Source organism: Furipterus horrens, unplaced genomic scaffold, assembly GCF_987537825.1.
Source record: "Furipterus horrens unplaced genomic scaffold, mFurHor1.1.pri manual_scaffold_17, whole genome shotgun sequence".
NCBI lineage: Eukaryota > Metazoa > Chordata > Mammalia > Chiroptera > Furipteridae > Furipterus > Furipterus horrens.
The window spans coordinates 10,998,030-11,013,180 of NW_028327187.1; the positions used below are offsets into that span (position 1 = coordinate 10,998,030).

The 15,151-nt window shown below is 40.7% G+C and overlaps 1 protein-coding gene across 1 annotated transcript in view; it reads right to left on the reverse strand.

Annotated features, from left to right (window-relative positions):
• Nucleotides 1-15,151, reverse strand: part of TEX11 (testis expressed 11) — a 118,589-nt gene that overhangs the window by 2,446 nt on the left and 100,992 nt on the right. The window contains exons 24-27 of the mRNA XM_090264013.1: nt 13,567-13,639; nt 8,415-8,564; nt 7,064-7,172; nt 5,990-6,110 (exon numbers count right to left, since the gene is read on the reverse strand). Coding sequence (XP_090120139.1) covers nt 5,990-6,110; nt 7,064-7,172; nt 8,415-8,564; nt 13,567-13,639 — 453 coding nt within the window. The remainder of the gene's footprint in view (nt 1-5,989; nt 6,111-7,063; nt 7,173-8,414; nt 8,565-13,566; nt 13,640-15,151) is intronic.

Below are 15,151 nucleotides of genomic sequence, written 5' to 3' on the forward strand. Positions count from 1 at the left end.
AGCATTAGGTTGGCAGTCAGAGGAGGTCTTGTCTTTCTGCTTGAAATGCCACCCCCATACCTGTCCACTAGGTAAACTTCTACTTCTTCTTCAAATGCACAAGCAGAGTAAGTTCATCTCGTCTCTCTGTTCTCATAGCAAGTGTTAAATTCTTCTAACACAACTTAGCAGGGGGGTTTTTCTACCCTCCCCCGAGGACATGCTTTATTGATTTTAGAGACAGGAGAAGGGAGGCAGAGAGAAGGGGAGAGAAACGTCGATGTGAGGGAGAAACATCAATCGGCTGCCTCTCATACGTGCTGTAACCAGGGTCGGAACCTGCAAGTCAGCCATGTGCCCTGACCGGAAATTGAACCTGCAGCCTTCTGGCGTATGGGACAACGCTCCAACTGACTGAACCACACCGGGCAGGGCACAACTTATCAGGCTGTTTTGAAATTGCAGACTGTTAATCACTTTGAGGTGCTGGCATTTTGCATATTCATCTTTGCATCCCCAGAATCCAACCCTGTGCCTGGCACATGACGGGTACAATAGTTATCTGTTGAATGAACTTATCAATGAATGAACAGATCCATCAATACTAGTCAAATGCAACCTATTCGGTGAGGCCTTCCCTGACTCTCCGCAGTTTATCATTCCCACCCCTTCATTCCTATGGCACTCTGTTCCTAGCACTGCAGGGCAACAGCACTTAGCACACTGCATTGTCTGTCTCCTCCACTAGGTTGGGAGTTCCTTCATGGCAAAATTTCATCCACCTTTGTATATTCACAGCCTGGCACAGTATCTGACGACGTTGTGATTTTAATGGAATTAATGAACAAATGACTGAACAAACAAACGTGGTCTTTGGGTAACTAAGATCTAGATACACAGAGGTTATATGAAATGTCCAGAATAGGCAAATCAACAGAGATAGAAAGCAGACTGGTGGCTGCCAGGGGCTGGGGGAGTGGGTAATGGAGAATGATAGCTAATGGTTATGGGGTTTCTGCTTGGGCTGATGAAAATGTTCTGGAGTTAAGATACTGGTGATAGTTGCACAATTTTGTGAATGAACTTGGCGATATTTTAATATTGTAAATTTTGTCAATAAAAATTATAAATATATAGATGTACAGAGAAAGAGAAGGACATTCTATATGGGCAGAACAGAATAAATAAAAACTTGGATTGTGCTTGAGGCTGAGCATGTCTTAGGGAGACTGATAGTTATTTGGCCTAAGCAGGCAATTTATGTAGGGAAATTAATGGGAAATAGGACTAGAAATGTAGGAGGGGGTCACCTCACCATTTCCTAAATGCTTTTCCTCAGAACATTAGCATTACAAAAAATGTCATAAAAATGGGGTTCTTGAGTCAAATACATTTTGGAAATACTGCGTTCTGTAGATACCTCTTTGGAGCATTGTAATTCACATTAGTTCATGAAAAGTTTTGGGAAATTTTACCGCAAAGAAACTGTAACTTTGTTTAATGCAGGGCATGTAGATTTTTACTAACATCTTGTATAATGTAATTTGTGAAATGTTGGGCTGGAATGTAAGGGGTTTTGTATTATAAACTACAGATCAACCAATTATGCTTCTTAATCCCTGCACCATTTCCCCATTTCTCCCCCTTCCCCCTCCCAGCTGATAACCCTCCAAATGATCTTGATATCTATGATCCTCTTCCTATTCTGGTTTGTTTAGTTGGATTTTGTTTCTATTTTTTAGATTCAGTTGTTGATAGTTGTGAGTTTGTTGTCATTTTAATGTTCATATTGTTGATCTTCTTTTTCTTAAGTAAGTCCCTTTGACATTTCACATAATAATGGCTTGGTGATGATGAACTCCTTTAGCTTCACGTTGTCTGGGAAGCACTTTATCTGCCCTTCTATTCTAAATGATAGCTTTGCTGGGTAGAGTAATCTTGGTTGTCGTCGTCGGCAGCCGTCCGTCTCGAGAGACGATGGCGTAGCTTCTTGAGAGTCTATCTGCACCGCCGAGAATGGCTGTGCAGTCCGACTCGGGAGTGACAATCCCTGCCGCACTTGTTACAGGTGAAGGCAGATGGCTGTTGTTGCTGCTGTTGACGCTGCTTCCGCCTCGATCTTTTCTGGACCGCCTCCTCGTTGCACGCAGCCTCTGCACGTGACGTACCTTGCCTGACCGCGAGCCTCCAGGCTAGGCGGTCGTCTGCTTGAACTTCCCATGTGTTGAGATTGATGGAGCATTGTGTCATATCCTTTTTGCAGATGTCTTTAAACCGCAGTTTTGGGCGCCCTGTCATCCTCTGGCCTTCTGCTAGCTCGCCGTAGAGGAGGTCTTTGGGGATACGGCCTGCATCCATTCTTTTGACATGGCCGAGCCACCTGAGGCGTCTCTCACTAAGAACTGCATGCAAACTGCTCATGTTGGCTCGCTTCAGCACCTCGGTGTTGGGGACCTTATCCTGCCAGGCGACATGCAGGACGCGTCGCAGGCACCTCATGTGGAAGCTGTTGAGTTTCCTTTCGTGCCTTGTGTAGGTGGTCCACGTCTCGCTGCCATAGAGGAGAGCGCTGAGTACGCAGGCTTGGTAGATGCGCAGTCTGGTTTTCTCAGTGAGGCTGGAATTGTTCCACGCTCGCCGGTTCAGTTTGGCCATAACTGTGGCTGCCCTGGCGATTCTCCAATTGACCTCCAAGTCGACTGACAGAGAGCTCGAGATGGTGGACCCGAGGTAAGTGAAATCGTTTACAACCTCCAGGGTGTATCCATCGATGGTGATGCATGGGGGAGTCCCCGTGCCTTGAGCCATAACATTCGTCTTCGTCAGGCTGATGGCTAGTCTGAACTCCTTGCATGCGTGGGAAAGGCAAGTGACTAACTGCTGGAGTCCCTCTTCGGAGTGTGATGTCAAGGCTGCGTCGTCGGCGAAGAGCATCTCACGGATGAGCACCTCTTTGACTTTGGTCTTGGCTCGTAGACGGGCCAGGTTGTAGAGCTTGCCATCGGATCTGGTGTGAATGAAGACACCCTCGCTGCAGTCCTTAAAGGCGTATTGGAGGAGCATGGAGAAGAAGATTCCGAACAGCGTAGGCGCGAGGACGCAGCCCTGCTTTACTCCGCTGCTGACTGGGAAGCCCTCAGAGGTTGCGCCGTTGTAGGACACCGTGCTGTGCATGTTGTCGTGAAAGGACATGACCACAGCAAGCAGATGTGGTGGACAGCCAATCTTCCGTAGCAAGCTGAAGAGTCCGCTTCGACTGACCAGATCAAACGCCTTCGTCAGGTCGATAAAGGCGAGGTAGAGTGGTTTATGCTGCTCGTGACACTTCTCCTGCAGCTGGCGTAGGGAGAAGATCATGTCCACTGTTGATCGGCCAGCTCTGAAGCCACACCGGGACTCTGGGTAGACGCGGGAAGCAAGGGTCTGCAGGCGGGCAAGAGCGACCCGGGCGAATACTTTGCCGACGACGCTGAGGAGAGAGATGCCCCGGTAGTTGTTGCAGTCGCTGCGGTCTCCTTTGTTCTTGTACATGGTGATAATGTTGGCGTCTCTCATATCCTGGGGGATGTAACCCTCCTTCCAGCAGAGACAGAGTAGATCTTGGTTGTAGGTCCTTGCTTTTCATCACTTTGAATACTTGCCAGTCCCTTCCTGCCTGGAAAATTTCTTTTGAGAAATCAGCTGAGAGTCTTACAGGCACCCCTTTGTAGGTAACTCTCTTCTTTTCTCTTGCTGCTTTTAAGATTCTCTCTTATCTTTTGCCTTTGGCATGTTAATTATGATGTGTCTTGGTGTGGTCCTCTTTGGGTCCAACTTGTTTGGGACTCTGTACTTCCTGGACTTGTATGTCTATTTCTGTTGCCAAATTAGGGAAGTTTTCCTCCATTATTTTTTCAAGTAAGTTTTCAATGTCTTGCTCTTCCTCTCCTTCTGGCACCCCTATGATTTGGATGTTTGTACACTTATAGTTGTCCCAGAGGTTCCTAAGCCTCTCCTCCTTCCCATCATTGTTGGTTCCCTGTACACATGCTTTTCTTTATTTCATTTCGTATAACCTTCACTTCTTTTTATTTTGTGGCCATACTTAAATTATTCCTCTGAGCATCCTGATCACCAGTGTTTTGAACTCTGCATCTGATAGGTCTACTATCTCCATTTCATTTAGTTCTTTTTCTGAAGTTTTGTTCTGTTCTTTCATTTGGGCCATGTTTGTTTGCCTCCTCAATTTGGTAGCCTCCCTGTCGCTTTTTTTTTTTTTTTACTCTGTGTCTTGGTAGTGTGTCCTAATGTAGTAGGTGTCCTGTAGGGTCCAGTGGTACAGCTTCCCTTATCAGACTTCATGTGGGCTGAGTACACCTCTTGTAGCTGAGCCTTGGTTGCTGTTGTCAGATTCATGGGAGGAATCTCCCCAGGCCAATTAGCTGCAAGGACTGGCTGTGACTGCTGACCACCAACCTCCACCCTCCATGGATGGTCAGCTGTGCAGGGGCAGGGTGCTGGTGCTCTGCTGTGCTCTGTAGCTGTCCACTGGGTGTGCTGGTCCTGGTTTCCCAGGTGGTATAAGAGAAGGTCAGCTCCCATCCGTGTTTTGCCCACGGCAGCTTGCTATGCTTGGAGATTCCCAGGTGAAGCCAAGCTGTGACTCGAAGCTGCCTGCTGCTAGCCCTGGGCCAGGGGCTCACTGAGGCCAGCAGTTGTTTGTTTAAGAGGATTTAGGAGGTCGTGAAGCATGAACCAAGACCAGCCGTTCATATGGAAAAGCAACTTGGATGGGCCCATAAGTTGGGTGGGGTGGAGTCTCTGGGGATCTCCAAAGCAGGTCAAACAGTGTTAGCCAGGTTGATAGAGTCTCAGATATGGCACCCGCCTGCCAGCTCTGTGGGGCGTGGGTTTAGAAAAGAGACAATGTCCTCTGCTCACCCTGATGCCACACACTTCAGTTCCTCCCTGTATACCACTGGTTCCTTTCCAGCTGCCACCTGGATGCTGGAGCTCAGAGGGAGTGACTCTGAGTAAGTCAGTCTGTGTGTGGGTTATTTAAGAGGAACTGCTTGTGCTCCAGAAGTTTCTTCCACTGACTCGATCACTGCTGGTTTTTGCAGCCACTTTGGGGACTTATCTTCCTGGCACTGGAACCCTGGGCTGGGGGACTGGTGTGGACCTGGGACTCCTTGCTCCTGAGATCTCCCTCCCGATTTTTATCCACCACACGTGGGTGAGGGGCCAGCCCGTTCCATGCCTGTGCCCCTCCTACCCATCTCGATGGATGTGGTTTCTTTAATTCTGTAGTTGTCAGACTTCCATTCAACTTGATTTCTGATGGTTCTGAGTGATGGTTGTTCTATATTTTAATTGTAATTCTGATGTGGTTGTGTGAAGAGGTGAGCCATGTCTGCCTATGTATGTCACCATCTTGACTAGATCCCACCCAATATCCCTCATGAATGTAGATGAAAAGTCTTTAACAAAAATACTGGCAAATAGAATCTAGCAATATATAAAAATTACATGCTATGACCATGTGGGATTTATTCCAAGGATGCAAGGCTGGTTCGATATTTAAAATCAGTCAATGTAACCCAGCTTATCAACTGGTTAAAGAAGAAAAACCACATGCTCATAGCAACTGATATAGAAGAAGTTTGTGACAAAATTCAACATTCATTCATGATAGAAGCCCTCAGAAAAAAAGGAATAGAGAGAATTTCATCATCTTGTTAAGAGTAACAATTCTACCTGGTTTTAAAAATACAAAATAACCCAAAATGTCAGGTGGCATTTCCACTTTAACCTAATCCATAATATACTTATATGTATTAGAAACTTTCAACTATTAACTATTTACATTTCATAAACCCAGGAAAATTTTGTGGCGTGTAATTATATTATAATACAAACTTATTTACCCTAAAACTCAGATCAGAAAGCACTATTCTATGTAATTTTTAATACACAATACAGTTCTGATCCTTAAAATTAACGGAAAGTTTGATATCACTACTTGACTTACAATCTCGCTAATAAATTTCAAAGTGTCATGAAAGTGGTCCCACATTTCATCCAGGGTACAGAGGTCTTCCCTTGGCACTCCTTCTGAAATCAGGATGTTAACAAAGGTGCGCATGTAGTTGCTGAAATCAAAAAGAGAAAATTCATCCCGTAAGAAAAGAAATCATTGGTTTCATGGCTAAAATAAGTAAAATCTGGATCTCATCCCAGACTAAGGTCTTCAAAACATGTCTGTTCTTCACCCAATTTCATCTGGCCTTCAATCTCGGAAGACAGATTTTTGAAGCTATAAAAGGGGCTGACCAATCCTTACTTTTATTAAGGTTGTCATTCTTTTTTTTTTTTTTTTTTTTAGTTTACTACACTAAGGAGTTGTGGCTGTTTACTATATTTTATGAGCTGGTTTAATCTACAAGCACTTTAAAATATCTCATTACATTTTCAAACAGGCAAGGGATTTGGGATTCAAATTGGAAATAATTCCAGGAGAACTCTCTCTCAAATATCAGAAAAGGAAGACTTTTAATGATATTTTCCAGAGAAAAATCACATAACATCTATTTTCTTCCCCATGCTTAGGCATAGACAACATAAAATCTCTAATAAATAACATGTCATATTATGTATAGCCACTTATTGGCCCTTAAAGAAAAGTGCTTTAAAAAAAATCTGCGGCAAGTATTGTAAAATATTAACATGTGTTAAACTTTGCTAGGGAACACATTGTTGTTTATTATATTAATCTCTGTCTGCATTTGGCATATTTAGTAATGAAACGAAGAAAGAAAGGTACCTAGTAATTTTAGTATATATGTACTCACACAAAGAAGCAACTTTCTGTCTCTTTTTCTCCTTTGAGAAAACCAGACTCCTTGACTTAGCTAATTAATTCTTGGTCTATAACACAACCATGAATATGGAACTTTTGTGAAGGTGTTTTAGTTCAGGAGTTCCAGGTGCACCCTGATCATTTTTAAACTGGGCTAGTGGAGTATGAGTGATGGCGTGAGGCATTGGCAGCTACCCGCCTGGCTAGCAGAGAGCCTGGGCGCAGGGCTGAATTCCAATGACTAACCTGTATTTCTCAACATTCATCGTTTCCCTTGTTTTGTAGATCAGTAAAATCTTTTTCAAGGCCTTGAGAGCAATGAAAGGATGGTATGCAGGCGTTTCCATTACAAGTGCTACAGGAAGGGAAGAAAAAAGGTGGTGAATACTATAATCCCATCCATCCCAGGCTACAATTTTCTTTCACTAACAGAGAAAGAGATTAATGAAAACATACGAGGACACGTACACACACACACACACACACACACACACACACACACAAACACACACACACACTCTCTTTATAAAATTACGAATCCATGGCGGCTTTCAGAAGTAGCTTCTACTTTCTGGGCAGAGTAACATAGTAGGATCACCAGGTTATGTCTTTCATTCAGCAAAAACCAACAGGAAATCTATTGTCTCTCTGACCCTGCACATAAGAATACAGATGAAGCAGTAATCTTATGAACCTGAGTCAAGGAGACACACAGACAGAAACAGAGAGCAGATCAGTAAAAGGGCACTAATCAAAAATGGTTTTATGCTACAATCTACTGTTTTCTGTCTGATACTGAGAACAGGAAACACTTGACATGAGAGTGAGTGGCCAAGATGACAGATCCTAAAACCTCCAGATTCGTTTACCAGGCCTCTAGAATTGGAGTTTCTTCATACAACGAGCAGTGGCCACCATCACGTGTCCATAAAGCGTACATTATCTGCCTCATGTCCCTAGGAATTCTGTCTTCACAAGACAAGGAAGTGCAAATGTGACTCTTGTTCATTTGGAGTTTTATTAACCACACACAGGCTCCCGAGGAGGGTGAGAGATTAAAAGGAGAAGATAATGAGGCCATTTCTTGCAGTATTATCTCTATAGAGGCTTTGAGCCCCCAAATACCACTTACAGCCCAATCACAAATTTGGAAGTGGCAATTGTGTTAAAAGTATTACCAATATCTCTCTGTATACTTTAATAAATTGCTATGATCCCAACACCTTTGATTAATAAAGCAGTCATTTATCATTTCTAGCTAGCTGAGTAAAACTAAGCTTGAGCTCCCCCTATTGTGCAGTGATAGAACTCAATTCCACAAATAGAATAAATACGAGCACCTATTGTGAACAATGCACTTAGTCAGAGTTTATAGTATTGTACAACAAATATAAGTAATTTTCATGACCCTAAGGAGCTTATAATCTTACATAAAAAAATAAACGCACAAATGATTATAATACAAAATGGTTAAAGAATGCCATTAGAGAAGGAAAAACTGAGTGCTGAGGAAATGTAGTGATAACAGAGAAGAAATTAAAAAGTAGTGCAATTTAAAGGGATATTAGCCTTCCAAAACCATAAATATAGCTCTTACATGCAATTGTTTCAATTATTTTGCTTTCAATATGAGGCGTTTCCCATATTGGGTCCAGGAAGACCTCCAGTGATGGATCATTCTTTTTGGCTCTAACTTCAACTTCATACAGCAGAAGCAATGTCTCGCATGGATCATTGGAGAAGTCCCCTACAAAAGAGGCAAAAATGCATTTCATTATTCTCTCCTATTCTAATCTTTCTTCGGGGGGAGATTTTCTTGGTGAGGAAAATTAATTTTACTTACAATTTGAAGGTTATTCCAACTTGTGTGGAAACATTCCTTTTTATATTTTTAAACCTATAAACTCATCAATACTTTAAGCTCCCTGTATTGCAATCATTAGCATTGCCTTTATTTCCTAAAATCATTGCTGTGATGTTCTTAAACAGTCTGAAAAACTCCTGCTGTTGTCTAATTCAAATCCACTGTTTACCTGTCTCACTTTAATGACTTAATTAACCAGACGATACAAGATTGTATAAACTAACTGTAGTTTTATTTTAAGCAAAGGAGTCTCCAAATTGTTCTGTTTAGTCAGCCGACAATATTTCTTGGGTGCCCCATTGACAGGATTTTGTATCAGGTGGCTTATAGCATACTATGTAAGATGGTTTTCACTCACCCTGTTAGACTGAACTTTTAAAAATGTGTTGAGGCACAGCACACATACAATAAACTGAATGAGGTGTGTTAATCTTAAGCAGCCTGATAAAATTTTATATATGTTTAAATCCATATAACCACTACCCAGACGACGATACAGAATACTTCCCAAACTTGTGTTTCTTTCCAGTCAATACTACCTTAGCAAAATTAACAAGTATTTTGACTTTTAGCACTACTGATTGGTATTGCCTGTTCTCGAACTTCATTGCTAGTACATAGATATATTATTGTGCTTCACTTTAACAAGTGAAAATCAATTAATGTAATACATCATATCAATAAAAGAAGACGCAGACACTAAATGATGATCTCAAGAGTCAGAAAGTATTCGAAAAAATCCAGCATCTTTTCCTCATGAAAACAATTAACAAACCAGGAACAGAAGGGAATTTACTCAACCTGATAAAGGGCATCTGAAAAACACACAGCTAACAACGTACTTAATGGTGAAATACCAGATTCTTTCCTTTTAAGATTAAGAACAAAACAAGTATGCCTACTTTCACCACTGCTATTCACCATTGTTCTAGAAATTCTAGCTAAGGAAATTAGGCAAGAAACAAAAGACATAAACACTGCAAAAGAACTAGTGAAACCATTTCTATTCATACACAATGTGATCTTGTACATAGATCCCTAAGGAGTCCAGTAGAATACCATTAGAATTAATGAACAAGTCTAACAAGATCAGAATACAAAAATCAATTCTATTCCTATACTGTAGCAATAAACAAACTGAAAACAAGATTGAGAAAACAATTCCATTTATAATAGCATCAAAAAGAATAAAATACTTAGGAATTAAATAAAATAAGTGCAAGACTTGTACATGGGAAGAATTTTAAAAAGATGTAAATTACTTATGGATCAGGAGACTTAACACTGCTAAAATGGCATCACTATCCCAAGTAATCTACAGATACAACACAATTCCTACCAGCTCTCTACTTGGCTTTTTTCATTTTTTGAGAAATTGACAGGCTGGTCCTAAAATTCACACGGAAATTCAAGAGTTCCAGAATAACCAAAACAATATTGAAAAGGAAGAACAAATTTGGAGGCGTACCACTTCCCAATTTCAAAACTTAATACAAAGCAGTTATAATCAAGATAGTGTGGCACTGGCCAAAGGACAGATGTATATATTCATGAACTAGAATTGGTGATCTGGAAGTAAAACTGTATGCCTATCTATGGTTAACTCATTTTCCTCAAGGAGGCAAAAACCCATCTGACAGGGAAAGAATAGTTTTATTTTATATTTTGAAATAGTTATGGGACAGCTGGATAGCAACATGGAAAAAAATGAAGTTGGACCCTTACCCTCATACAAAATTAACTCAAAATGGATCAAAAACTTAAATGTAAGAGCAAAAACTATAAGACTCTTTAGAATAAAACACAGGAGTAAACACTCATGACTTTAGATCTGGCAGTTGATTTCAGGTATGACACCGAAACCATGAGCAACAAGAGAAAAACAGAGAAATTGTACTTCATCAGAATTTAAAAATTGTGCTAAGAAGGATGCTATCAAGAAAGGGAAAAAGACAACCCAAAGAATAGGAGAAAATATATTCAAGTCCTATATCCAATCCGAAATCCTGTACTTAGAATATAATAAGGACTCTTATGACTTAATAATAAAATGAAATAACCCAGTTAAAAATTGGGGAAAAGGTCTGAATAGACATTTCTCCAAAGAAGATACATAAATGACCAATAAACACACGAAAACATACTCAACATCATCAGTCATTAGGAAAACGCAAATGAAACCACAATGAAATAGCACTTTATTCTCACTAGGATGGCTATAATCCAAAAGCCATTAATAGCAAGTGGTGGCAAGGAGATGGACAAATTACAACTCTCATTCCGTGCTGTGGGAATGTAAAATGGCACAGCTGCTGTGGAAAACAGCGCACATTTCTGCAATAAGTTAAACGTAGAATTATCATATGACCCAGTAATTCTATTCCTATAGACGCAAAAAATTGAAAGCAGGGACTCAAGTAGACACTTGTACGCCAATGTTCAAAGCAGCATTATTCATAATAGCAAAAAGGTAGAAGCAACCCAAGTGTCTATCAACAGACGAACTAATAAACAAAATGTGGTATATATACAATGAAATACTATTCAGCCGTGAAAAGGAATGAAGCACTGATACATTACAACATGGGTAACCTTGAGAACATTATGCTAAGTGAGATAAGCCAGTCACAAAGGACTAATATTCTGTGGTTCCACTTGACTGAAATATCTACAACAGGCAAAATCATAGAGCCAAAAAAGTACATTGGAGGTTAACAGAGGCTGGGAGAAAGGAAATGACAAGTTACTTACATTTTTTTTTTTTTTTACTGTTGACACTATTACAATGTCCCCATTTCCCGCCTGCCTCTGCCTGCCTCCACCCAACCCCGCTCCCCATTCCCTGTGGCCATCACTGCACTGTTGTCTGTGTCTATGGGTCATGCATACATGTTATTTGGCTGATCCTTCACCTTCATTCATCCAGCCCCCACTCTCCCCTTCCCCCTGAGATCCGTCAGTCTGTTGCATGTATTCATGCCTCTGTTTCTATTTTGTTCATTAGATTGCACGTATAAGTGAGATCACATGGCATTTTTCTTTCTCTGACTGGCTTATTTCACTTAACATAATGCTCTCCAGGTCTATCCATGCTGTGGCAGAAGGAAAGACTTCCTTCTTTTTTATTGCTGCATAGTATTCTATTGTGTAAATGCACCACAGCTTTTATATCCACTCATCTACTGATGGGCACTTGGGCTGTTTCCAGATCTTGGCTATTGTAAATAAGGCTACTGATAAGGGGTTAATCTCCAAAATATATAAAGAACTTATACAACTCAACACCAGGAAGACAAACGATCCAGTTAAAAAATGGGCAAAGGACCTGAACAGACATTTCTCCAAAGAGGACATAAAGATGACCGAAATATGAAAAAATGCTCAGTGTCACTAATTATTAGAGAGATGCAAGTTAAAACCACAATGAGATATCAGCTCATACCTGTCAGAATGGCTACCATTAATAAATTAACAAACAACAAATGTTGGCAAGCATGTGGAGGAAAGGGAACCCTCGTGCACTGTTGGTGGGAATGCAGACTGGTGCTGCTGCTGTGGAAAGCAGTATGGAGTTTCCTCAAAAAACTAAAAAAGGAATTGCTTTATGACCCAGAGATCCCACTTCTGTGAATTCATCCAAAGAAACCCAACACACTAACCTGAAAAAATATATGCACCCCTATGTTCACTGCAGCATTATTTACAATAGCCAAGATATGGAAGCAGCCCAAGTGCCCATCAGTAGATAAGTAGACAAAACAGCTATGGGATATTTACACAATGGAATTCTACTCAGCCATAAAAAAAGAAGAAAGTCTTACCCTTCGCAATAACATAAATGGACCTGGAGAACATTATGCTAAGTGAAATAAGCCAGTCAGAGAAAAACAAACACCACCTGATTTCACTCATATGTGGAATCTAAGGAACAAACCGAACTAACAGGCAAAATAGAGACAGAATCATAGATAGAGAACAAGCTGACAGCTCTGAATGGGGGTTGAGGGGGTGGAGGGATTGAGCAAAAAAGAAAAAATCTCATGGACACAGAAAACAGTGTGGTAGCTGTGGTACAACGGGGGGTGGTGGAGGTGGAGGTGGAAGAGGGTATATGGGGAATAAATGGTAATCAAAAATATACAGTAAAAAAGAAACTATTAAAAAACAAAAATGACAAACCAACAACTTAGGATTATTAGGAAACTAAATTCATCAACATTTAAAAAAACACAATACAACTAAATAAAATTTGTTCAAGAAATGCAATGGTTGCTTAATTTTAGGACATCTATTGTAATTCAAAATATTAATACTTAAAAAGAGAAAAACATGATTATAGAACATGAGAAGGCATGCAATTCAATTCATTACATGTTATTTTAAGATTTTTTAGCTAAATCAGAAACAGGTGGACACAATATTAAAAAGTTTATCTAAACCTAAAAGTCAATACCATCCTTAATGAAAAAACAGGAGTAAGTTATTACATAATTTCAAAATGTTTACTACCATTTTGATTATTTCATAAAAATGTTAGCAGTATCTGATACCGTGATTGTGGTTTGGAAGACTACTTAGCCTATATTTAGTCAGCATTAAAAGGTAATTAAATTAGACATTTACTCTAGTGACCTAAGAGCAACAGTGTCATATATATTTAATACTTTATTTCCATAAAAAGCAAAGTAAAAAATATTTTTATTCCAAGCAGTGTGCCACAGAGTCAAAATACAGACATACAGTGGGAAAAAATAGTTCTAAAAGAATCATTTGACTGGTTATCAAGTACTGCAGTGGCATAAATTTCTGGTGATAAAAGACTAAGTTTTTCAGGTTTCAAACACCCTTTCTAACTGCATTACCAAGCTCCCAGTTCCCACTATACCTGTTTCTTTCAGGCGACTCCAGATGCCTTTGCATTCACAGATCTGTTGAAGTGCACGATCCAGAAATTGGACCTATTGGCAACAATGAACAACAACAACAAAAAATTAGTCTCAACCAAACAAAACTTTAACCATATTGACATAATCTTGATAGCATTTTCATTAAAAAGTTTAAAAAATGATAGTTTAAACTGAATATTTTAGAATTTATATAGAAACAGCCTCTATTTGTACTTTTTCTTACTGTCCCAGGGAAATGAAGATTAAACAGAAAATCTGAGCATTATCACTTTTTTTAATAATCAAGGACAGAAGAGAAGCACGTCCAGAATGGTGCTGTGAGGAGCTCCATGAACCTTCTCCCCAACAAAACAACCAAAACTGAAAATAATAAAACACAATCATGTGAAGTCTTGGGAAATTAGCCTAAGGGCATATAGCAAACCTATTCCAAGAAATCTACTAAGTCTCAGGAAGAACAGTGAACACCTGTGGCAGTTAAGTCATGATCTGCTTGCCAACCCCCCAACTCAGGTGATGTTAAGTACTACTTTAAGTGGGCGTGGCCAAGGAGATGGGGCTCCCTCTACCCTCAGGGTCCAGGCTAGGAGTTCCCAGAAGGAGCATGCTGCCAGTGCTTCTCATCTCCCTCCCCAGGTCTGTATTGCAGAAGCTCTATTATAAAACAAGCACAACCGAGAGGCGTGGAGCTCTGTTCCTCTATCCAGTCTCCACACCATACCAGGCATAACATACTGAGAATCCTAGGTCTCCACTGCCCTCACCTCAGCTTGCTTATAGGATAGGGTTTCCATACTGGGAGAGGTAAGCCAAGAATGCCAGGGACTATGACTCCTGTCCGGCCCTCCACTCACAGAGCTGGAACTGTCACTCTGACAGAAATGGGCCACTGTCCCTGCCTCCAGCAACAAAATAAGAGGTACGGAGTTTCTGCCCAGGATGGGAGGCAGGCCACTAGAAGAGTGAGCTTTGCCGCTGTCCCTAAAACGACTAACTTTAATTGGAACGGAGCATGGAAATGTTCGAATCTAAGGGCTCTATAAAAAAAACTATGGAGATCTTAAGTGTTGGACAATTAAGAGGCAGCTGATAGCTCCATGGAATCAACAAGCAAAACAGTAGACCAGCTCGCACTTTACAGGGAGAACCTGGGGAAGAAAGAGTTGAGAAGATCCCTTCCCCTTCAATTTATGCCAAAGTGCATTTTCAAACATACACAGAGTTAGGACTAATATCTGGGTGTGCTACCAGTGGAAGAAGGCCATTTAGAAGCTTAACTGAGAGATTAGGGAAAGAGATAGTAAAAAGTAACCTTGCTAAAAACCACTTTTATCCCTTTGGGGAAGACGGGTCGGGGTGACTGTGCAGGCAGACACTGTGCTGTCTGAGGAGGGATACAGCTATGAGGAAAATAGACTTCAATGAATGCCTCAGCCAAGTCACTAAACAAATTAACAAGCAAATATTAACAACAACAAGCCCCAGAGGGGGAATCAGTGTTCAAAGATGCTCCACTACGTCATCTAAAATGTCCAGTTTTCAACAAAAAAAATGATGAGATAT